This window comes from Xenopus laevis, chromosome 8S, assembly GCF_017654675.1.
Source record: "Xenopus laevis strain J_2021 chromosome 8S, Xenopus_laevis_v10.1, whole genome shotgun sequence".
NCBI classification, from domain to species: domain Eukaryota; kingdom Metazoa; phylum Chordata; class Amphibia; order Anura; family Pipidae; genus Xenopus; species Xenopus laevis.
Window position 1 is genome coordinate 4792341 of NC_054386.1, and position 25181 is coordinate 4817521.

Below are 25181 nucleotides of genomic sequence, written 5' to 3' on the forward strand. Positions count from 1 at the left end.
TATTAACTGATTCATTTTGAAAAAAAAAATTTTTCCCATGACAGTATCCCTTTAACAATGAGTTTACATGGTGTGCAGATATGTGTAGCAGTGGCCGTGGGCCCCATAGAAAATTCAGTTGAGGGCCCCAAAATGTAGAGCTTAGTTGCCAAATTTTACCAAAATATATATTGAAATTGTTCTCTAATTAGTATTAATCACTGGGTCCTTTACACACCTGGGCCCCCCCAGCAACCGCAGGGTCTGCTGTAGTTATGCCCTGGATGTGTAGTACAGGTATGGGACTTATTATCCAGAATGCTTGGGACCTGAAGCTTTCCGGATAACAGATCTTTCCGTAATTTGGATCTTCATACTTTAAGTCTACTAGAAAATCATATAAACATGAAATAAACCCAATAGGCTGGTTTTGCCTCCAATAAGGATTAATTATATCTTAGTTGGGACCAAGTACAAGCGACTGTTTTATTATTACACAGAAAAAGGAAATCATTTTTAAACATTTGGATTATTTGGATAAAATGGAGTCTATGGGAGACAGCCATTCCGTAATTTGGAGCTTTCTGGATAACGGGTTTCCGGATAAGGGATCCTATACCTGTATTAATAAATGACCTAGTCGGTGATTGTAGAACTTTGGAACTGCCATGTCCCAGCATTTACTTGTGTACAATAATAGTATTCACTGAGCTTCCTCTTAATGCTGATCAACCTCACTTTTTGTCTTCCCAGGTGCTGATATTGTGCAGTGGTTGGTTAAGAATCTCAACATCGAAGACCCAGGTAATCACGTTTATTAGAATCCAGGTGGAAAACAAAATGCCTTGTATAAGAGGGGCGATGTATCCGATTCATCGATCTAAGAGGAAACGCAGGCGACTGGTCGCCTGCGTTTCCTCTTCGCACGACGCATCACAGCCCATGGTTTTGTGGAGTTCTGCTCGTATATAGACTATATCCATACCTCCCAACTGTCCAGTTTTCCCTGGAACAATCCCAATGTTGACAGCTTAGCCCGCAGTCCCAGATTTTTATTAAAAAGTCCAAAGTTTCTTTTTGATCTCCTGCACTAATGCCAGAAAAAGATACAACGTTTCTGAAGCTTAATTAAATAAGAGGTAATTAGAAGAATAGATAATAAGAAGGGCACACTCCCCTCGTGTAAAATCTTCATAAACAATTTGTTAATTGTAGATAAAATACACTTGCAGTATTTGCCGACATCAATAGGGCATAACAACACAATTGGAAGATTCGATTTCCATCAATGTGCTTTCCAAAGATTCAAGTCCCAATGCCAATGTAAGGCGACTTCTTCAGGGTTAAAATAAATATAATGCCTGGTGACATAAATATTTCTAGAGGCAGAAAATTTGCTCCGCTATCCAGAGTCACGCAGTGGATTCCGTATAAACAGTGCTCCAATTAACATCAATCAGGTGAATTTTGCCCACAAGTAAAATGGCTTCTGTTGCCTCAATTTGGCAAATGCGCATGTGCCAAATTGTTCCTCAGTGCCGCTTCCTGGTCATTACGTTGCTGCCCACAAATACAATGGCACTTAATGCTTCAATTTGGCAAATATGCATGTGCCAAAAAAAATTTTTCTTTAGCTCATCCGGCTTAATTAAAATTGTGCATGTCTAAAGTTTTTATGCAATACTATATTATGGTTACTAATTCTTAGTTAAGACCACAAATGCGCATGTCTAAGTATATTAGTGTTACTATAGATGCCTAGCAACGCTTTCCTATCAGTCATGGAGCTCTACATTTTGTGACATATATTCTAACCATAGTAATCAATTTTTGGGAAGTTTAAATCTTAGTAATAATTGGACTCTGATATTCACCAACAGCGGAGCATTTACAATGAACAATATTTGTACACGAATTGCATAATTTCACTAAACTTTGCAATAAAAAATATATTTTTATATAATAAAAAACAATAAAACCTGTTTATTATGGGGCAAGTTTATCATCGAATTTCGAAATGGAAAATACTTAGAAATTCGAATAGAATCCTCCGACATTTGAATTCGAAAGTCGGAGGATCTTATTCATTGTACAATCGTATTCCGATGGTAGTACGATCGTAAGATTTTCCTTCGAATATAAAAAACTTTGAAAATTGCTCTAGATGGTCCAGTTAATCGTTGATGTTGTTCTGTCATTTCAGCGGAAGCAATACATTTAGGAAGCCTTATAGCAGCCCAGGGTTATATCTTCCCCATATCAGATCATGTTCTCACGCTGAAGGATGATGGCACCTTTTATCGGTTTCAGGTAAGTCACGATGAACACAGTGCAGTAAAGCGAAGTCTTCCAGCTGCAAAATAAACAGCACACTTTCAACATTTGCCAGTAATATTTGTCAGTAGTGTCTGTAGTTTGGGTGCACTGATAACGTTTGAATATATGAAATGCCTGTGTCTAAGGGGCACATTTACTATTGGTCGAATATCGAAGGTTAATTAACCCTCGATATTCGACCCTCGAAGGATTTAGCGCAATTCGTTCGATCGAAGGAATAATCATTCGAATGATTCAATCCTTCGAAGGATTTTAATCCATCGATTGAACGATTTTCCTTTGATCCCAAATTGCTAGAAAGCCTATGGGGACCTTCCCCATAGGCTAACATTGGTGCTCGGTAGGTTTTAGGTGGCGAAGTAGGGGGTCGAAGTTTTTTTAAAGAGACAGTACTTCGACTATCGAATGGTTGAATAGTCAAACGATTTTTAGTTTGAATCGTTCGATTCGAAGTCGAAGGTCGAAGTAGCCAATTCGATGGTCGAAGTAGCCAAAAAAATACTTCGAAATTCGAAGTATTTTTTATTCTAATCCTTCACTCGAGCTAAGTAAATGTGCCCCTAAATGTCACAATGATGTACAACTAGTTTAGAGGTAGACGAGAGAGAGTTAGAGCTTGAGCCTTATTCCCTCCTGTTGTGCTGCTGACTGACTGGGTTGCTGGGAAACTGGAAAAAAATGTTGTGGGCCCCGGCCTTCATGGGGCCCCAGTGACCCAGCCCCCTCAACTGCCCCGTCACCCACTCGGACCTGGTAGTGGCAAATTAAGGAGGAGGTGAATGGCATGTGCACAGGCACGAGTGGGGAGCACTTGATTGGACGTCAGATGCTGAAAAGTCACCGTCCCAATGGGCGCTGAATGGCCCAGTCCGACCCTGACCAAGGGGCAGATTTACTAAAGGGCGAAGTGACTAACGCTGGCGAAGATTCACCAGTGTTACCATTTTCAGGGAGTTCACTGATTTACTAACAGGCGCAGGCGTTACTTCGCTAGTGAAGGAGAAAGACACTAGCGGTGATTCGCACTCTATCGCCAGGCGAATATACGCTCTGTCGAATGGTCGTTACTCCGCAAATTCGGATTTTACTGAACGTTACCTCTTTCGCCAGACTTGCCGTCACCAGCTCAGACCAGGTGAAGTACATTGGAGTGAATAGATCTTCCTCATTCTTCTGTTACTTACATCATATTTTTTATGTAAGGCCAAAAAACTCTGGTGTCATTTCCTTTTTTCAGAGTGATAGGCTGCAAAAGTCCTTAAAAATGTTTTTGGGTAACTGGTTTCCCCCATACATTTTCTAACATATGGAACATTAAGGGGCAGGTTTATCAAGGGTTGAAGTGAAAATTCGAATTAAAAAAATTTAATTTTGAGCTATTTTTTGTGTACTTTGACTAGGGAATAGTCCAAATTTGATTCGAATTTGAAAAGAATTAGAATATCAGAATTTATCATGTACTGTCTCTTTAAAAATTCTACTTCCACCAATCGCCATCTAAAACCTAAAATTGCTGTTTTAGCCTATGGGGGACCTCCTAGAACCTATTTGGAGTCAATTGGTGGACTTTGAAAAATCTAAGTTTTTTTTTGAAAATACATTCTAATTCAATCAAATGCACTATTCTTCGATACGTATGATTCGAATTCGAACGAAACCGGGCTATTCACCCAAAAAAACTTAGATTTATTAAATAAATTTCGTTTGGTCTTTTTTTATTTGAATTTCAACTTTTGATTAATCTACCCCTAACTATACAGTGGGCTCATGTGTAGGGCAATATAACAACTCTATTGTCTTTATTAAGGTTCCCTGGACTTGTGTAATGTAATGTATTTGCTGCAACATATACGTCCATTCAACTTTATAATATCACGCCGTATGCAAATTAGCCTGAGCGAAGACCTCTAACGAAGTTAGTTTCGGTAGGCATAATTGAACGCTAGCGAGTTTTCGCTTTGATTTGCTCACATTGCCAAAGTAACGCTAGAGAAAATTCGCCAGTGTTTGGCACCCTGGATGCGAATTCGCATTTTAGCTATACTTTCTATACAGCTTGTGATGTTAGAGTTGCTTACTGTTGTGTAATGGCTGCATGAGCCTGCTAATAAAGCACTCTTATACTCTACTCATCCTCGGCTACCAAAACATAACAGCACTCATCCTTATTTACTGTGTACCTACTGTATAACCTCATCTGTGAATAAAATTAATGTATACTGGCAAATGGCATTGACTGCAAGAATGAGGATTACGAAATAAATGCACTGCTTGCGATTTGTCAATTAATATAATAATCCTTCATAAAGAATTTAATTTTATTTATTAACTGCTTCTTTCTGGGCTTTTGCATTTCTATTAAAATTTTATAGACCATTGGTTTCTAATGTATTTTTCTCTGTATTCCATATCTCACATTAATATTCAAGCGTTTCACTGTGAAATGCCATTTAATTAGGCTGGAGGTAAGAAGGGGTCAAGCAAGGACAGCATTTTGCTCAATAAGTTTTAGACTGGCCCACCATGGCATCATGGCTCTATTTAACCCTCAAAGAATGTATATTTGTATACTTCTTTATTTATTTATGCTCATATAAGGTTACTCTAAGCATCTCAATCCCTTGTCTTTCTTTCCAATTATGTTTATTGGTATTTTGAATAGACAGTAAGAGCAAAAGCAATAGCTCACAATAAAGTTTGTCAGATTAAATAATAAAAGAAAATAATTATTCCATAACAATCCAATACAAATAAAACATCAAATAACGACTTTAGACAAAAATTCATAGAGAAAAATAAAGTTATATAAAATAAGATCTTCCTCTCTACCGACCAAACAAAACAGTTACCAAAGTTGATGGACAGAATTATCACATCATCAATTAATCTTGGAACTACAATGAGTAGAAAAGAGTCTTCGTCAGAATTATACATAAACTACTCCATAAAAACTCTATCCTCAGAATTTATTTTTTTTTGTATCAATAATTTTTATTGAGGAAATCGTGTATAACAACAAAGTCGGCAGCATTGTTACAGGTACTACATAAATACAGGTAGTATCGAAAATGTTTCTGTAGCTATCCTCAGAATTTTAAAGTAGGGAGACCAAAGTTTTAGAAAATTTTCTCTAAAGCCAATATTACCATATCTAAAACTTATTGCTTCATCCATGCAGATGGACTTAAGATAGGATAAAATAACCTTTAAGTCTGGGGAAGTTTCCTGAATCCAATAATATATGTAAATCTAAGAAAATAGATTTACGGGTAGCTGCAATGGTCAGATGTATGAAATATTTATACTTATTCCAATATTTTTTATCTTCGAGTGAATAGCAGAAGAAGTTACTTGATAATCAAGCAGTGCAAATTCAGGAGATAACTTAATGATGAAGCAGCGTATTAAAATCAATAATGTGCATGTGTCATTATAGCAAAATATGGGTTCAGATATTATATAATGTTGATGTATATGATGTTGATGATGTTAATTTTACAATTCACTAAGAACAATTAAAAATGCATTATTATGTAATTTTCTATCGCTAAAAACCACAGTGAATACAAATTTATAATCTAAAATGTAAGTATTAATTTTTTTATACATTAAGCCTACACCATACAGGTTAAAGGTCTGAACATTTTTTTTAAGATTCATTTAACATTTAGGGGCATATTTATCTTATCTTAATACTTAGAAATTCGACCATCGAATAGAATCCTCCGACGTTCGAAGTCGGAGGATTTTATTCATCGTACGATCGTATTCCAATCTTACTCCGATCATACTTCTAATCATACGATTCGAACGATTTTATCATAAGATCGTAAGATTTTATCGTACGATCGTAAGATTTTCTTTCAAAACCCCAAAACGTAGAAATATGCTCTGGCAGGTCCCCATAGGCTAACATAGCACTTCAACAGGTTTAAGTTGGCGAAGTATTGAAGTCAAAGTTTTTTTACTTCGATTATGGAATGGTCGAATCGAAGTCGAAGTAAATTTGAAGTCGTAGTATTCTATTCACTTCGACCCTTGATAAATCTGCCCCTTAGCATTCTAAAATGTACATAATATATACTTTTTGTAATCTGCCAAATGCCGTACAATCCCTCCCTGTTTGATTGAGCTGAATTCCAAATCCTAATCAGCTCACTGCATTTTGGTACAATTGGCCAAAATGATACAAAGTTATGAGGACTATTTGACCTCAGATATGAAATCACATTAGAAATGTTTGTATATTTGTTAAAAAGTGGTGAAGATTGAATACATCGTCCATAAATATAAATTCATTTAAGTGTAGACCAAGTGAAAGGCACAACCACAGAAGACACAGAGATTTGGCAAAACATTTATTTCTGAGAGCAAATATTTTGGTTTTCACAAACTTGGATGATTTCTTGGACACGCATAATATCCAAGGCTCTAGTGATAGTAAAATCTATAGTTTATGTGAGTGTATAGTGGGGTCAGAGTGTGTATGTATGGATGCTGGGTTCATTTGGAGGGGTTGAACTTGATGAGCTTTGGTCTTTCTTTTTTTAACCCAACGTAACTATGTAAGTTGTTGGACTGGTCCATCGGGGTACTTTTACATTCCTAACAGCCCATCATCTTTTTCACTGTGGTTCCAGCATTTGGCACTATCAATATATATTTGCTGTAAGAATGTGCCCAGGGTCTCGGGCAGAGGTGGACTGGGCCGGCAGGACACCAGGAAAAAACCCGGTGGGCCCTGGCACTCTTGGGCCCCCCAGGGGCCCAGGCCTGCTTCCCTGGTCTACTCCCTGGCCTGCTCCGCTGGCTGCCCCATATAGACAACCGCCGCTGCAGTGTTCGTGCGGCACGTCTATTGCGCGTCATGTTCGTGAATGCATGCGCCGTGAATTTTAAAGTTGAGAAGGTTCCCCCGGGGACTGCAAGGAGGGCCATTGTTTTGCAGCCCCGATGGGCCCCTATGGCTCCAGTACGACCCTGGTCTCAGCTACTCTGGTGGACTCCAGGAGACCCAGCCCAACACTTGGAATCATTATATAGTAATTATATAGTAATTAAAGTGCCACAGTTGAGTTTGATTTCCACTTTTACTCAATTGTTGCAGTCTCAAAACATACGATGGGCATCGTGCAATACAATATAGGGTCTTCTCTTAACTTGAGATTGGCTGGTAAAATACCAGTGCCTCTGGTGAGCACGCAAATAGCTACATAGGAGAAACTACTCAGCTGCATGTTTTTGTTTTTTTATAGTCTTAACCCTTACTTAGTATGGGATTTTTCCTTGAAGGAAAAACCAAGGGGGGATCCACCAGCATAAGATCCATGTCACCACTGCTTAGCTCCACATTGCTGCTGACAGAACAGGTTTTCAGGGCACTGAATAACTAAATGGCTTTCAGATACACAGAATAAAATCTAATAGTTAATTGTTTTGGCAGATGGGAAATCCCTGAATGTTGAATGACTAGTGCCATTCAGACAGTAATATAATCCAGAGTGATGTATTCAAAATTAGAATCTGGAAATATTAGTGTAGATAATATTGTCCAAACCTTTTACGCATTTATCTGTGTATTTATTCATGTTTACAATACTATTCATCTCAATATTCCAACCCAGAGTGAAAAATATGTACATTATAGGTTCAATCTGAGAGTAAGACATAGCACTGAATTAATTATCACACTATCAAGCTTCAAATGTAATTTTACAAAACACAATATTTTACTGTATGTTTTTTTTTTTTTTTATAACATATTATTTGTTGCTTAAAATCCAATTACAGAGTTACTATAAAGGTAGATTAACTCAAATTAAACAAGACCCAACCCTAAAAATCAGAGCGATGACTGCTCATATATTTTACAAGCTAAACAGTCTTTAATGGTTAAAGGATTCTGCAGAAATAATGGAATGACTGTACCATTAAAGGGCATGTAAAGGCAAAAAAAATAAAAGCCTATTTTTACTTTCTTTAATGAAAAAGAAATCTATCTCCAATATACTTTAATTAGAAAATGTGTATCGTTTTTATAAGAAACCTGACTGTATGCAGTGAAATTCTCCCTTCATTTACTGCTGTGGATAGGAATTGTCAGACGGTCCCTAACTGCTCTGCAGGGAAACAATCATACTTATGTACAGCAGGGGGAGCTCCCGCCTTACTTCCCAGCCATGCAGAACTCAAGCAGCTTTGTTTGTTTCCCTGTAGAGTAGTCGGCGACTGTGTAGAGATTTGTATTGGATTTTATTTTTGCCTTTACATCCCCTTTACTGTTTCCAACTCCAGCTGCAGGGACAAAGATCATGGAGCCAGATTTAAACAGATAAACTGGGATTCTATTTGGAGGATTATTTTGCTGCAGCCACTGGTTCTGCAGAGTTGGAGAAAGTTTGTATTAAACCACACAAAAACTATAAAATCCACATTAGATGACATGACAACACAGGATCCAGTGCAGTCTGTATATTCTGATTATTAATCAGTCTTGCTGTATCGGCTTCTGGCAGATATTATTTGATTTGTGCTGTTTTGATCATTTATGACAATGTTTTTTTCAAAATGCATCAGTTAATAGTGTTGATCCAGCATAGTTCTGCCCTGAAATCCATTTTGCAAAAGAGAAAACAGATTTTTTATATTTCACTTTGAAATCTGACATTGGGCTAGACATATTGTCAGTTTCCCAGTTGCCCTAGTCATGTGACTTGTGCTCTGTGAACTTCAGTCACTCTTTACTGCTGTACTGCAAGTTGGAGTGAGCTCATTCCTCTCCCTTCCCCCCGACCAGCAGCCTAACAACAGAACAGTGAGAAGGTAACCAGATAGCAGCTCCCTAACACAAGATAACAGCTGCCTGGTAGATCTAAGAACAACACTCAATAGTAAAATCCAGGTCCCACTGAGACACATTCAGTTACATTGAGTAGGAGAAACAACAGCCTGCCAGAAAGCAGTTCCATCCTAAAGTGCTGGCTCTTTCTGAAAGCACATGACCAGGCAAAATGACCTGAGATGCACCTAAACACCAATATTACAACTAAATACAATTGTTGGTTCAGGAATTAAATTTTATATTGTAGAGTGAATTATTTGTAGTGTAAACAGTGTAATTTAACAATAAATAAAGCATCATAAAAATCATGACAGAATCCCTTTAAGAACTAGACAGCTGTTTATGGCCATTTATGTAACTGAAGTACATGTACCTCTCAACTAGTTGATGGTTGATATTGCCCCTTTCTAACTGATATTTCTCAAAAAAATCTTGATAATTCTAATGGAAAAAATTGGAAGCTAAAAGAACTTGTTTTTAAATTAATGGGAGGTGTAATTTCAACATGCAAGCTTATTTATTTTTCAAGTTTTTTAAGCTGTAGAATGAAGAGCTGTGAACAAATGAGCTGTAGAATAACTGTGATTGATTTTATTCAGTTCAACTTAGTACATGGGAAAAACACGCCAGATTTATGTATTTCAATAATAATTCATCGAGGCACCGCAAATATAACCCATAAACTTTTTTTACTACGTTGGGAATGTGAGGAACATGGAAACAGATTTAGCATTCAGTCAACTTCTCTACTCCCGTGGGCAAGAGTTGGCTGCATTGAGTACAAACATAAATAATCAATATTGGTCTCCTCCTTCCTTGATTAAAAGATGGATGTAGCACTAATTGGATAGTTAGGCTGTGTGAAATTGCTTTTTTTTTTTTAAATTGAAAATAACTTGATTCTTAGCGTTATTGATTCTGATGGCTGACTGGACCCTTTATATTTTTTTTAATCTAAGCTAGAAATCACTTTCTTGTGGTATAGAAAAGACAAGATTCCTGCCCACAGGTGGCTCAGTTCTGGTCCTAGTCGGATTGAGCCAAGAAAAAAACCTGGTGGGCCCCGGCCTGCCCACCCAGTCCCTGTCCCCTTTAGTAATTATGGGTGCTCCCTCCAACCTTCCCCTGATTGCTACTGCAAGGGAGAAAAAAGGTACACATAGGGGTAAATTTACTAAACGGTGAAAATTTGCCAGCGACGGCTTCACACTTGACACTTCGTCAGGCGTAAATTCCCTAGGACAACACTAATTTACTAAAATACGAAGTTGCGTCCAGGGCGCTGAACACTGGCGAATTTTCACTAGTGTTACTTTGGCAATCAAAGCGAAGATGCGCTAGTGATCAATTATGCCTAGCGCAACTTCGTTAGAGGTCTTCGCTCAGACTAATTTGCATACGGCGGGAAATGATAAAGTTGAATGGACGTATATGTTGCAGCAAATACATTACATTACACAAGTCCAGGGAACCTTAATAAAGACAATAGAGTTGTTATATTGCCCTACACATGAGCCCACTGTATGGTTTATGTTCCATATGTTAGGAAATGTATGGGGGAACCCGGTTACCCAAAAAAAATTTAAGGACTTTTGCAGCCTATCACTCTGAAAAAAGGAAAAGACTCCAGCGTTTTTTGTACTTAGAAACTTTTTCCACTAAAAAATATGATGTAAGTAACAGAAGACTGAGGAAGATCTATTCACTCCAATGCACTTCTCCTGGTCTGAGCTGGCAAAGGCAAGTCTGGCGAAAGAGGTAACGTTCAGTAAAATCCGCATCTTAGTGAATTTGCGGAGTAACGTCCATTCGCCTGGCGGTATCACTGCTAGCGTATACCTCCTTCGGTAGCGAAGTGACGCCTGCGCCCGTTATTAAATCGGCTAAGTGGACAAAAGTGGTTACGCTGTCGAATTGTCGCCAGCGTTAGTCACTTCGCCCTTTAGTAAATTTACCCCATAGTCGGGAAGTTTGTGGGTTCTGCTTTCTGGAGGAGCTCATGACTCGGGCAAGGTGGGGGGTGGAGTGCCAGCCAGGATTTGTACAAATTATGTAAGAGTCAGATATAAAACACTGTTGTACTATGCCAAGAAGTTATTGCACTGGCGTGATTGGGTCCTAAACTGGATAACATTGGTGAATCAGACCTGCCTTACCCTACTAGTCTGAAGTATCCCCAACAGATTTGATGCAAAATGAGGTGCATGGTGGGAAGCAGGACTGGGAGGACAAGGGTTCTTGACTCAACTTAGCTCAGAACAACTAAATGATTGCGTATAATCATCACCGAGCTGTACAGTGTTTTATATTCCTTGTATCAGGATATACAGTAGTCTGCCTGTAACTTGTACAACGTTTCCCAATTGTCATGTGTAATACTTGACTGAAGCACCAACCGCATCATTATTACAAAGTACTTTATTTTACGTCTTTACCAAAACAATAAAGCTCTATACAAAAAAATAAATTTCCGGCTGCATATTTTTGGATTTCAATTTACCAAAATACATGACAAGCTTAGCTGAACCACAGATGGCTATTAAAAACAAAATACATTCTTCTTTTATGTATGTTGAAGTATTTCCAAAAAAACCTGACCCAGTATGGAGCTGCAGGGCTACAAGCCTCACATTTAGAAAGGGGTTGCTCCTAAAAGTCTTATCAAGTTACCTGCTTATTCCTGAGATAATGTTTGAAAAGGTTTTGATTCAAATCGGAGGGGGAAATTGTTGAGTTGAAAAGGTAAAATATGGTGGAATTGAAATCAAGGTAAAACTGAAAAAAGAGCCAAGGAATAGAGATGGGAATAGTAGAAGAGATGGTTGGCAAAGAGCAGAGATAAGAGACAGAAGAGTAGAATGGGAAATTGTACTATTAGTTCAACAATCTAAGATACAGAAAATGAAAGGACAAATAATTATGGTGTTGAGGTGTTCACTTAGGGGCAGATTTATCAAGGGTCGAAGTGAATGCGAGGGAATTCTTGAAGTAAAAAAATTCGAAATTCAAAGTAATTTTTTGGATACTTCGACCATCGAATAGGATACTACGACTTCAAATTTACTTCAAATTCAATTCGAAGTAAAAATAGTTCAAATATTCGACCATTCGATAATCGAAGTGCTGTCTCTTTAAAAAAACTTTGACTTCAATACTTCGCTAAATTAAACCTGCGAAGTGCTATGTTAGCCTATAGGGACCTTCTACAACCATTTTCTAAGTCTTTACACATCGAAGTAAAATCGTTCAATCGTATGCTAAAATCGTTCGAATGATTGTACTTTGATCGTTCGATGGCCAAATTCGGTGAAAAATACTGCGACTTTGATATTTGAATTTGAAGTATTTTAATTCGATGGTCGAATTTCGAAGTATTTCACACTTCGAAATTCGACCCTTGATAAATCTGCCCCATTTAAATGTGTTTATTATGAGGAACATGCAATAGCTGTGTATTATAATAATCCTTAATTCCACTGACTCATATTAACTGTATGAGGGAAGTCACCATGTTCCTTGTACTTAGTAAATCAGTATCCTACCTTCTGCACACACCTTCTACACACACCTTCTACACACCTTCTACACACACCTTCTGCACACACCTTCTACACACACCTTCTACACACACCTTTTACACACACCTTCTACACACACCTTCTACACACACCTTCTGCACACACCTTCTGCACACACCTTCTACACACCTTCTACACACACCTTCTACACACACCTTCTACACACCTTCTACACACACCTTCTGCACACACCTTCTGCACACACCTTCTACACACACCTTCTACACACACCTTCTACACACCTTCTACACACCTTCTGCACACACCTTCTACACACACCTTCTACACACCTTCTGCACACACCTTCTACACACACCTTCTACACACACCTTCTACACACACCTTCTACACACACCTTCTACAATGAATGATGCCAATTTGTATATGGATTTGTAATCTAGGATACTGAAGACAGCTCTGATTTATTGCTAGGTCTGCTGTCACAAATATACAGTATCTGCACTTATTTAAGCACAGGGAAACAGTCCCCATGCTTTTTGCAATTTGAATTGGTTTGTTTCTGTTTTATGTAACTCAAGATGATATTAATCAGATTTACAAAATATTAAATTATCAAAGACGTGAAAAAAACGTTCTTGTGGGTACGACTTTCTTTTTCTAAAAATAAAGTATATAATGTAGGAAAGTCACTTAAATTAAAAAAGTTTTCACCACTTTGTTTTTTCATTGCAGGCTCCTTATTTTTGGCCTTCAAACTGCTGGGAACCAGAAAACACAGACTATGGTGAGAACACAACTTATTGTTCTTTCTGTGAATTTGGGCTGTTTGGCATGCAGGAGTGTGAATGGCACCCCCAAACATACATTGGTGCAGTGTTCCCAGATTTACAGCTTGTCTCACCACTCTCTTTACAAACTACTTTGGGAAGAAGTTGGATTTGCTTGTTTGGTAATATTTTCAAGGCTGCCAAAAGCAGATTACAATAGACGTTGACCAATATATTCTGGTATTTTACTCCAACCTGATGAGAATCTAGAATAACTGGAGAACCGGTGGGCCCGTGAAGTGGTTCCCTGCAGTTACACCACTGTACAGGCTCCTCTAGTCTCTGCATAGAAGAGAACATGAATGGAGCAAACAGTTGTATCATATCTGAATACACCCATGTACCCTACAATGTAGAGCAGGGGTCCCCAACCTTTTTTATCCATGAGCCACATTCAAATGTTAAAAAAGAGTTGGGGAGCAATACAAGCATGAAAAAGTCCTTTGGGTGCCAAATAAGGGCTATGATTGGCTATTTGGCAGCCCCTGTGTGGACTGAGTACCCCACAGGAACTCTGCTTGGCAGTAAACTTAGTTTTTATGCAATTAAAACTTGCTTCTAAGCCTGGAATTCAAAAATAAGCACCTGCTTTGAGGACACTGGGAGCAACCTCTAAGGGGTTGGAGAACAATATGTTACTCACAAGCTGCTGGTTGGGGATCACTGATGTAGAGCAAGAGGAACCTGGACTCAACAGAAACTACTGTTAAAATGCTTGTATTGACACAACATCTAGCACAAACCCTTTATGAAGGGTGAGTACAACTAGTACAAACACATTTAAATTCATCACCAAATGTTACACCAACATAAACCACACCTCCATGTCCTAATACAATAGTATTGACCCTTCAGCAATAGTGTCAATTCTATATGTTCTTCAAACCATAGTCCATAAATGTGTCTGTTACTATATGGACAAAGACAAAGAGATCATCTGCACTTATACATATCACATAAGCACAGCTTTCCCTTCTTTCCTATAGTTTATGTAGGAGCAGTGGCCAGCTCCATGTTGCAGCTCCCATAATTCCCAGCTAAAGTCAGGTGATCAGGGGCTAATAAAAAAGGGCAACCATTTGGGAGCTATAACCTTGCAGGTCAAACATAGTCCCTGTGCAAAATGTATGAAGCAATAGAATTCTTAATTAATCAGATGATAATGAGTGTAGGACTGGCCAGACTAGGGATGTAGTTTAGTGATGGGAGAATTTGGGGTGTTTCTTTGAAAAATTGGCGAAACTGCATTTTTTTTATGCGCCGGCGTCCATTTTTTTAATGCCAGCGGATTTTTTGCGGCGGTTTCACGAATGTATTCGCCGACGGTGAATTGCGGGAATTCGCGCCTGGCGAATAAATTCGTCCATCACTAATGTAGTTCTCTATCTTAAATATATTGCAATATATGGACAAACAATCCCTGTTTTTTGTGAGGGCTTTTTTAGTAGTTCAATGCATAAAATGGCTTAATATCCTTAATGTATTGATTATGGGTGAGTGTCTGTATGAAGTTTGTGGTCACCCCTATATTGCACCCCCACCTAATGGTTTTAAATTTCTTAGCGGTGATCACAAATTTTGCTTTTTCCATTACTAGATATGGACAACTCCCATTGACTTCAACATGATCTTGTCAACTCTTAGATGGCAAATTTTTACATTCAAAGTTTTTTTTTGCTTAATAAACACTTTTTTTTGCTTAATATAACTCAAATGTGGAAAAAATATAGTTACATTTTTGATAAAGTTGCCCCCTGGTGTTTAAGGGCCAGATTTATCTTCATTCTTTCTACCTTAGAAAAAGGTCATACTTATCCATAGTATTTCACACAAAAAACCAACAAACAACCTTGGCACTATGATACAAGTGATTTATGTACAGTACAGAGGTTCCAGACATATAAACATTCTTTGGTAAATTAAAAGTTAAATAAAGTACAAGTGATGTCTAAGAACTGCCTGCACATTAGGGGGAAGATTTATCAAAGGTTGAAGTGAATTTTTGAGAAAAAAAAAAATCTAATTTCGAGCTATTTTTTGTGTACTTCGACTAGGGAATAGTCCAAATTAGATTTGTAGATCATGTACTGTCTCTTAAAAAAATAGACTTTGGAGTCAACTGGTCAATTTTTTGGCAAAAACTTTGAATTGAATTCGATTGAATGTGCTATTCCTTCGATTCATGCGATTCGAATTTGGCCGAATATAGAGCTATTCGATCCACAACTGACCTATTTGACCAAAAAAAAAAAACTTTGACTTTTTTCGACTTTTGAAGTTTTTTCAATTCCAAATTCGACCCTTGATAAATATGCCCCTATGTTTACATATTTATATGCCCCTTTTAGCTCATGCACCATGATATTATTGGACTAGTTAATTTAGTAGGGAATTTCCAGGGTACAGAAAATAATGGGAATTGTCTTATAAATGCATATTTAATTAAGCTTTTTCTTTTCTGTATGGTAAGGTATGACTGCAATGTACAAATCCAAGTGGAGTGAGGCCCATTTCCAAGTAAAGCAGAAGCTCTAGTCTTGATGAATTAAAAAGGTTTTATTAGGACATACATAGGCCTAACGCGTTTTGTGCCTGTGTGGGAACTTATTCATACATCCTATGAGTAGGTGCCCACACAGGTACAAAACGCGTTAGGCCTATGCATGTCCTAATAAAACCTTTTTAATTCATCAAGACTAGAGCTTCTGCTTTACTTGGAAATGGGCCTCACTCCACTTGGATTTTTGCATATTAAAAAAATTGATTGGTAACCCTTAGACTGGGAGTTGTCCTGGTGAGAAACCATTTCAATCAGTTTTACTATTTTCTTATTCATTTTTTTCAGTTTTTTTCATCTCTGGACTATTTATTTATTTTGTTTTTGGATAGAGCCACACACCAGTATTCATGTGTTTATTTATGACTGCAATGTCCTGCCCATTTATTCACCCTGAGAGGATTCTTAGTATCTTGGTATGATGTTGATCATTTTCAGTTTGTCTGAAGGGCAAGACTACATGAAGTAACTGGAATGATAAAACATGTTTTTCTTGTCCTTGCAGCTATATATCTATGCAAACGAACCATGCAGAACAAGGCAAGGCTGGAGCTCGCAGATTATGAAGCCGTAGGTATACTGAGATCATAGCCTGTTGCAAAAAGGGAAAGGCCCATAGGAATCCCCCCACCTCCTGTACCAAGAGTATCCAAACCTGCCATACGATTTCTATCACTGATCTAAATCCTCCACCGTTACTTGCCAACCTTTTCTTGTTTTGGGTTGTTGTTCCTTAACAAGGGAGTGTCAATTTGTTATACAAGTCTGAATGGGTAGTGACAGTAGTGTGAAAGGGCAAGGGTTAGGGTGAGCAGGGATGGAGTTAGCCTCAAACTGTCTACAAACTAGAAGAACGTCTCTGTATTTGACAGATATCTGTTACTGGCTGTATATAAAGGCCCAATTTGCACAGGACTATTTAACTATCCTGTGAATCAGCAGAATTGGTCACTATGTGGACGTGAATACCCCATGGAATTCTGGGACATGTGCCAATTCAATGCACTCGATAACATAGTCTTTCCTTTTGGCCAATTCTTTGCAGCCTGATCCAGTAATTTGTTTGTCTTAGGGCCACACACTTCAATGACTAAACTTACCCTACAGAGACAGAACCATAACATCAAAATGGCTTCTGTGCAACCAGCTGTAGTGCTACTTGGCCATATGCATTTCTCCAGACTATGGGGCATATTTATCAAGAATCAAATTTGTGAGTTGTGTGAGTTGGTTTTTTCTACCTCAGATAAACTCCAATTTCTAATGTTTGGGTGTTTGTGAAAAAAATTGAATGTCAAAAACTCTAATGAAAAACGACGGGAACAAATACTCTAATGATCGAGTTCATGTCCCGAAAAAAGTCAATTGATTGAGTTTTCAAAAAAACAAAAAACCCTCAAATCAACTTGAGCTTTGCGTAGGATAACTCCCATTGACTTCAACAAGAACTCGTCAGCTCTTAGATGGCAATTTTTTACATTCGAATTAGAGTTTTTTGTTTTTTTTTTGCTTAATAAATACCAGACATTGGGTCTTCGAAAATATAACTCAAAAATATAACTCAAAAATGAGATTTTTGCTATTAAAGGGGCAGATTTAACAAGGGTCGAATTTAGAGTTCATGGGGGTTTGTATTTTGTCAAATTTTTTTCTTTATTAGACTAGCATTTGAGAAAAGAAGTCGCACAAGTTTTGTCTGCGTTTTCTTTCCAGTCCGCATTTTTTTCACAATTTTTTTTGATAAATCAGCCCCATGATATTGCTAAATGATCAGCGGTACATGGGGTGACTTTAAGGGGGTTATTTACTAAACTCTGAATGCAAAAAATTAGTGATTTTTTAATGAAATTAGACTTTTAAAAAATAGCAAATTTTTTGGAATTTATTAAACCCCAATGATGGAAAAGTCTGAATCAGAAAATCCAGAATCTCAGACCTGTCGAGGTTGCATATAAGTCAATGGGAGATGTCCCAATGGATTTTTGATGTGCGCTGGGTTTTGTGCAAAGTTTTCAGAGTTTTCGGATGAAAATTCCAAACAAATTTTGAAATTCATGAAAATCAGATGAAAAAATCTGGAAAAATCGTTAAAATCTGATTTTCCTGGAAAATTTAATAATAAATAAGCGTAAAAAACCCAAGCCGATTTGATCAGAGTTTGTAGCAGAAAATATTGAGATAAATTCGAACTTAATATAAATAAATAACCCCCTTGGGATAATATTCCAATACAGTAGTGATTTCATTACCATTATCACTTTTCTGCTGTTGCCTCAGAATACATTTCCTTTTTGTGGTGCTTTAGAAACCTGCAGTATTTATTGCTTTGATGAAAAAGAATAAAATATAATTCATCATTTACATCTTGTGTTCCTTTTTGCCTTTTGACTCCTTTGCCAGGAAAACTTAGCAAGACTTCAACGAGCTTTTGCAAGGAAATGGGAATTCATCTTTATGCAAGCGGAGGCACAAGTCAAGTAAGTGGCTAGAATGAGTGTAAGTTGGGCACCCAGGCAGTGTGTGTATATATATATATACAGTATAGAACCTCTTAATTTAATTCACACTTGGGGGCAGATTTATCAAGGGTCGAATTTCTAAGTAAAAAATACTTCGAAATTCAACCATCGAATTAAAATACTTCGAATATCGAAGTTGAAGTATTTTTTACCGAACTTGGCAATCGTTCGATCGTTTCGACACAATTACTGGCCAAAGATGAACACAGGAATTAGATCCTTTTCTCAGTCACTATATCATACAAAGGCAACACAGGGCTCTGTTTTATAGAGCTCTGAGAATTATGCTAAATCTTTATTTTTTAAGTAATAATAACACCAACACAACACAAACAGAATCTCGTCAAATATTGTATACTAAATCGGAGGTTCACCTTTAAGTTAATTTTTAATGGTTAATTCTAAGCAACTTTTCAATTGGCCTTCATTTTTTCTTTATTATAGTTTTAGAAATATTTGCCTTCGTCTTCTGATTTTTTCCAGCTTTCAAATGGGAGTCCCTGACCCCATCTAAAAATGAAATGTTCTGTAAGGCTACTGCTAATTTTTATTACTTATGTTTCTGATAAGACCCTCTCTCTATTCTTATTTCAGTCTCTTATTCAAATCAGTGCATGGTTGCTAGGGGCATTTGGACCGTAGCAAACTACTGGAGAGCTGCTGAAAAAAAACGTTAAATAACTCAAAAAACACAAATAATAAAAAATTAAAACGAATTGTAAATTCTCTCAGAATATCTACGTCATACTAAAAGTTAATTTAAAGTGAAAAATCCCTTTAAAATTAGTAAACACCAACGCATATACAAATATATTGCATACAGCAAAAGAAGAACACTCAAGTGAGCAAAAAAAACTACTTTTAAGTCAAGATTTTGGTCCTGCCAAGAGGACTTTTATCATTACCATTACCATGTAATATGGAAACTTCTGAGTACTGAAAATACAAGTTGTTCATCCATTTTATCAGTTCAGACTAGAATCTGGGTGGAAGACCAAACCAGGTCCATGAAACTAGTGTTGATTAAGCAACATCTGCCCATGACCTTCACTCTACACTTAATTAATTCATTTAAATTGCTCCATCTTATCTCTTATAGAAATGAGAAATTCATAGTGGTTACTTGTCATTTCATCCCATTGCTTATCCTCCAAATGAAGAGCTTTAGTCTGTTTGTTTTTTGCCTTGGAATTAGAGAGTCAAAGTGGCCACTGAAGGTAGACCCTAGTTGTAGATATTTGTAAAACAGCAAGATTGGATTGATTATGGTAATTTTTCTTCAAGATTTTCAGTCGATTTAAAAGTCTCTTTGTGGAACAAACCATTGAGATATTTTATGCCCAGTAGCAGCCAATATTGATCCAACCTCTTAAAATGTGGAAGATTAGAGTTCCTCTGTAGTAGTTAGGGATGCACCAAATCCAGGATTCGGCCAGGATTCAGCCTTTTTCAACAGGATTCGGCCGAATCCTTGTGCCTTGCCAAACCGAATCTGAATTTGCATATACAAATTGTGGGCAGGGCGGGATTTCACGTGACTTTTCATCACAAAACAAGGAAGTAAACCAATTTTCCACTTTTTCCTTTCCAGACCCTAATTTGCATATACAAATCAGGATTCGGATTCGGTTCGGTATTCAGACATCTTTTGCGAAGGATTGGGGCGAATCCAAAACAGTGGATTCGGTGCATCCCTAGTAGTAGTAGGTTAGGAGATGTTTCTCTAAGAAGCTCATAATTGCACCATGAAGATCAGTCACAGAGTTTTGGGGATCTGGGTTCAGCCAATGATATATAAAGGTTATCTGGATGGCAATAGTATACAAATACATATTGCATAGCATTAAAACACCTCTATCACAGGATGCCAGCAGGGGGTGACATTCTCTGAGATTTAATATAAATTATATCAGAGGTTAGAGATACTAGAGATTTTACAGGGTTAAAATAAACTTTGGTAAATTGATTGACCCGACCCAATACAGTGAGAGGTTGTGGCAGTTTTGAAGTTATTGAGGATGAGATGATGGTTTATTTATGAGAATTTTCACACAAATTCTTTACACTTTATTTAATGCCATCTCTATTCAATCACCTGGTCTTTCACAAGCCAAGAAGTATTGTATGTCTTCTACCAAAGAAATCTATAAACATGTTTTTTTTTGTTATTCTATTTTGGCAGGATTGACAGAAAAAAAGATAAAACAGAAAGAAAAATCCTGGACAGCCAAGAAAGGGGATTCTGGGATGTGCATCGGCCAGTGGTACGTTTGCTTATCTATAGTTATCTCCTATTTTGGGAAATGTTGTGGGGGGAAACATTGTAATGGTGTCTCATTTCCGAGAAACAAAGACAAGAATGCTTCTAGAACTGTGCATGCGTTTTATTCACACGGCATTTATAATACAAAATAAATTACAGCTCACTTTCTCAATCTTCAGTGTAGCAATCCTGCCGTTTTAAACAAATTTACAGTATCTAATGTTTGTCCAACATCTCACTATTCAATAGCTCTGGTCACCATTCACCCCCTACTCCTAGTACACAACCTTTAATTACAGGTGAGGCTAAGGTGCCGGTTGCTCTCCTTTCAGAGGAACACATAAAATAAATGAAAGGAAAGCCAGCAAGCACAGCCAGATATAGTCATATGAAAAAGTTTGGGAACCCCTCTCAGTCTGCATAATAATTGACTCCACTTTCAACAAAAAAGATAACAGTGGTATGTCTTTCATTTCCCAGGGACATCTGAGTACTGGGCTGTTTTCTGGACAAAGATTTTTAGTGAAGCAGTATTCAGTTGTATGACATTAAATCAGATGTACAAAAAACTGGCTGTGCAAAAATGTTGCTAATTTGAATGCATGTAACTGCTCAATACTGATTACTGGCAACACAAATTTTGTTGGATTAGCTCGTTACACTTGAACTTCATAGTTCAAGCGGAGTGTAGCGATGGGTTTTGAAGCGGTTGCTGAATCTGCCCCAAAGTATGAAAGCTGCCAGGGATCTCTATGCTTTCTTCTCAAAAAAGGTCAAGTGAGGAAGTAGATTCTCAAAAATCTTCATATTTCCCACTGGCCGTAAGAGATGAGTACCGTTCCCGAGCAATGTGTTGTCAGGATTATTGCTGCAAATCAGTGTTTAAAATCAGAATTTTGTGGTCTGTTTGCAGAGAAAATAAATCACTACTAGGTAACATGTACATGTCTCACACTTGCCTGCAAAATATATGGCTGAATTCTGGGATGTAGATTCATTTTCAGCCGCTATAAAATGAGACAGAATTGCTATAATTACACATAAAGTGAAGGCATTTATCTGTGGGACTGTACCTTCTGAACCTTTGCTAACAATGAATGCAGAGTTGTAAACTGGACTTTGTCTGTATTGTAAGAAATAATGTACCTCCTGCGGTGCAACATCTGTACGACCTGTATAGCCTTTCGCATTGTGCTGTGTGTAGTTACAACGTCCGTCTTGTTTCAGGGTATTGGGGAGTCTGAGGCCCTGCTCCCATTTATGATTTGTCTTCATTTTGCTTCTTTTCCCCACTCAGCCTGGTTGTGTGAACACAACAGAAATGGACATTAGAAAGTGTCGCAGAATGAAAAATCCTCAGAAGGTCAAAAAGGTGAGTTTGTTGTTTTATTCAGCAAATGACTTGTTCTCCCTGCTGCGTTGGGGTGCTGCTAAGGCACATTGTATTGCTGGTCTTTGATTCCAATGGCTCCCCAATGCTGCTAAAGGAAATGACTGCTATGACACCGATAAGAGAAATCATTTGGCAATAGAAATGTATAAGTAAAAGTTTCTCTGTTAACATGGAATAGAATGTGGGTAAATCAGTTTTTGCTTCATAGTTTTGCATGTGTTTATTTCACGTGCAAAAAAACGGGACAAAACAGAAAGACTGATTCTATTCCACCCTAATACATAGGGAATAAATGCAATACAAACATGTATATTGGGGTTTTTTTTATAAATAAGAGCAAAAAGTAGCATTCTGTAATGTAATATTCTTCATTAAACTGTTATAACATCGGAAATGTTAATTGCACCTAATGTAAGAGGTTTTATTGCATTAATTACATTGTGCCCTAGTGCAAACTATAAAAATGACAATCTTTCTTCTACTCTAACATTTTCTCATCTTCTCCATGTTTTCAGTCAGTATACGGAGTGTCAGAGGATTCCCAGTCTCAGAGCCCAGTGCACATGGCATCTCATGTCATTAGGAAAACAACAAAAGATGACTTGCGAAAACAGGTTGGTGCTTAAGATTGGTTAAGTTGTGACATTTTTGGACATACGATAGATTATTAGGATATAGAGCTGCTAGTTATCTGCCTTATAGAGCCATCTGTCAATTTAGTTAACCCATAGGTCAGACCCAAACATTTCCTATCCTGCTTCTTCATTGTCTCGTTTTCACAACCGTAAAGAGGAACATAAAATACCACAACCTGGTCAAGTCTGATATTTTTTCTTTTAATACACATTGAAGATTTTTTTCTGCAGGGAAAATTCAGAAGATATCAAACTAAAGTATTCAGTGAGATTGCCAGCAGCTTGATATACGTATAAGTTTTTTATTAACATTTTACTGACATATTTGAACTTTAAATCACAAACAGTGACACAAACAGATGCAAATTAGCGTTGAGGTGTATTTTATTGCAGTGCTGTGGACACACAGGATAAGATCAAATGTTTTGGGACATCACTTTGCCCTTCCTCAAGTGATGAGCTAAGTGATCAGCTGAGATATTCGAGCTTCATAACTATTTGGAGATTTAGAATTATAGAACTCTGCAGCAATGCTAAGCTTGAACACTGCACTGTATCATTTAGCGATGCACCGGATTCGGTTTGGGATTTGGCCAAATCCAAGATATTTTTAGCTTTTAGCAGTTTTGACTGTCTAGGAGCACATTGGGGTTTTCCGCTTGTGCCTCTGCATTTCTGGCTCTGTGGAAGGGTTCCGATTCGGTTCAGTATTTGGATGAATCCATAACCCTGGATTTGGGGATTAAGCTGAACTCGAAAATGGAGGGTTTGGCACATTAATGGAGATGGAAAACAAAAATCACTGGGGTGGTGCCACATAGTTAGGTGTCCCATAGTGATTGTAGTTACTTACCTATTACCTTGGGTTGGCATGCCTCTTTTCCATAAAAATGACAGCAACATTTTCTTCCAGTCTTTGGGGCATCCTCACTGGACTTCAGCAAGTCCCTGCCCAGTACAAAGCTTTTTTTACTAAGTTTCTGTACTGCATGTGAACCCAACTAGAACTGATGCAGGGGACACCCGGAAGGCCCAAAAACGGCATCACAGTTCTCAGAAGTAACCCAGGTAGTGCTACAGGGCATGTTCTGAAGCAGAGGAGAACCAATCCAGGGTAGGAGGGAGGCATTATGATATAAACCAAGTGATTTTTGCTTTGCTTACTTTTAAGCCCTTGGGAAATAAATAAGCACTGCACTAAAATTAAAGCAATTTGAGTTATTGGTTTAATAATTTTAAAAAACTGTTCTGAGTGGTGGTTCCTCATACTGTAAGAAAAATTAGATACCCCACAACACAGTTTTCTGAGGCATTTCATAATTTTAAGTGGTCAACACAGACTTTGCTGCAGTCAGTTAAACCATAACACATGACTTTGGTTAATTATCACAATGAAACAATTATATATAAACAATTACTGTGAGATACTGTTCTTTCTTCTAACGTTACAGCTGAGATAGCATTTCTATACTATGAAGAATAACTGAGTAGATGAGTCATGAAGCTCTAACAGGGGAAAAAAGCTAAATTCCGTCTAGTGCCTTTTTCTCCACCCTTCCAATTGATGTTGGGTTAGAAATTGAGCAACCAGTGCTCTAGGCTCCCTGCACCATTAGAGCAGTCTTATAATAGCTCCATACCTGTCTGATCTTGGGCACTATGATTGGGTTGGAGTAGCTAAGCCGCTGAGCAGAAAGTGACTGCATATTCTTTCAAACCCACATAATAAAAGGTTCATTTTTGACAAATGTAGAGATTATATAAAATAAATCTACCTAAAGTTAAAGCTAAAGGTTGCTGCACGACAACCAGCAGGGTAACTTCAAAGGGCTGATCCCCTCAAAGTGACTAGAACACATGGAGCTTCATTCACTTTTTAAAATCACAAACGCCCTTCTAAGAAAAAAAAGTATCTATACAACAATTTCATGCCTGTTTTCCATATTTAGGAGTCATGTAAGTGTTGCACTGTGGATTACCTTAACACATTATCTAGTCCATGCCAATCAAACAGCAATATCAACTGATGAACAACATTAATAGAGATGCCCCAGCACAAGTACATTGAACTGTCATATTAAGATTATTTTATAGATGTGTATTGTATTCATGAGTTAATGATGTCCAAAAAATGTTTAATTTACATTCTATGTAGATGTAGCCATGTTGGATACTCTTGCCATTTTCCCAGGTTTACACATTTTACCTTTCTTACCCTTTATTCTACAGATTAATTTTCTGAATGTTCAGATAGACCGACATTGTTTAAAAATGTCCAAAGTAGCCGACAG

General features: G+C 37.5%; 1 protein-coding gene across 2 annotated transcripts in view; it reads left to right on the forward strand.

Annotated features, from left to right (window-relative positions):
- rgs6.S (regulator of G-protein signaling 6 S homeolog) overlaps positions 1-25181 on the forward strand; it is a 173064-nt gene that overhangs the window by 134168 nt on the left and 13715 nt on the right. For both annotated transcript variants that reach the window (XM_041574327.1, NM_001096161.1), the window contains 9 exon segments: positions 733-783; positions 2183-2289; positions 13429-13480; positions 16586-16650; positions 18481-18557; positions 20782-20863; positions 22160-22234; positions 22771-22869; positions 25120-25181. In XM_041574327.1, the coding sequence (XP_041430261.1) occupies positions 733-783; positions 2183-2289; positions 13429-13480; positions 16586-16650; positions 18481-18557; positions 20782-20863; positions 22160-22234; positions 22771-22869; positions 25120-25181 (670 nt within the window).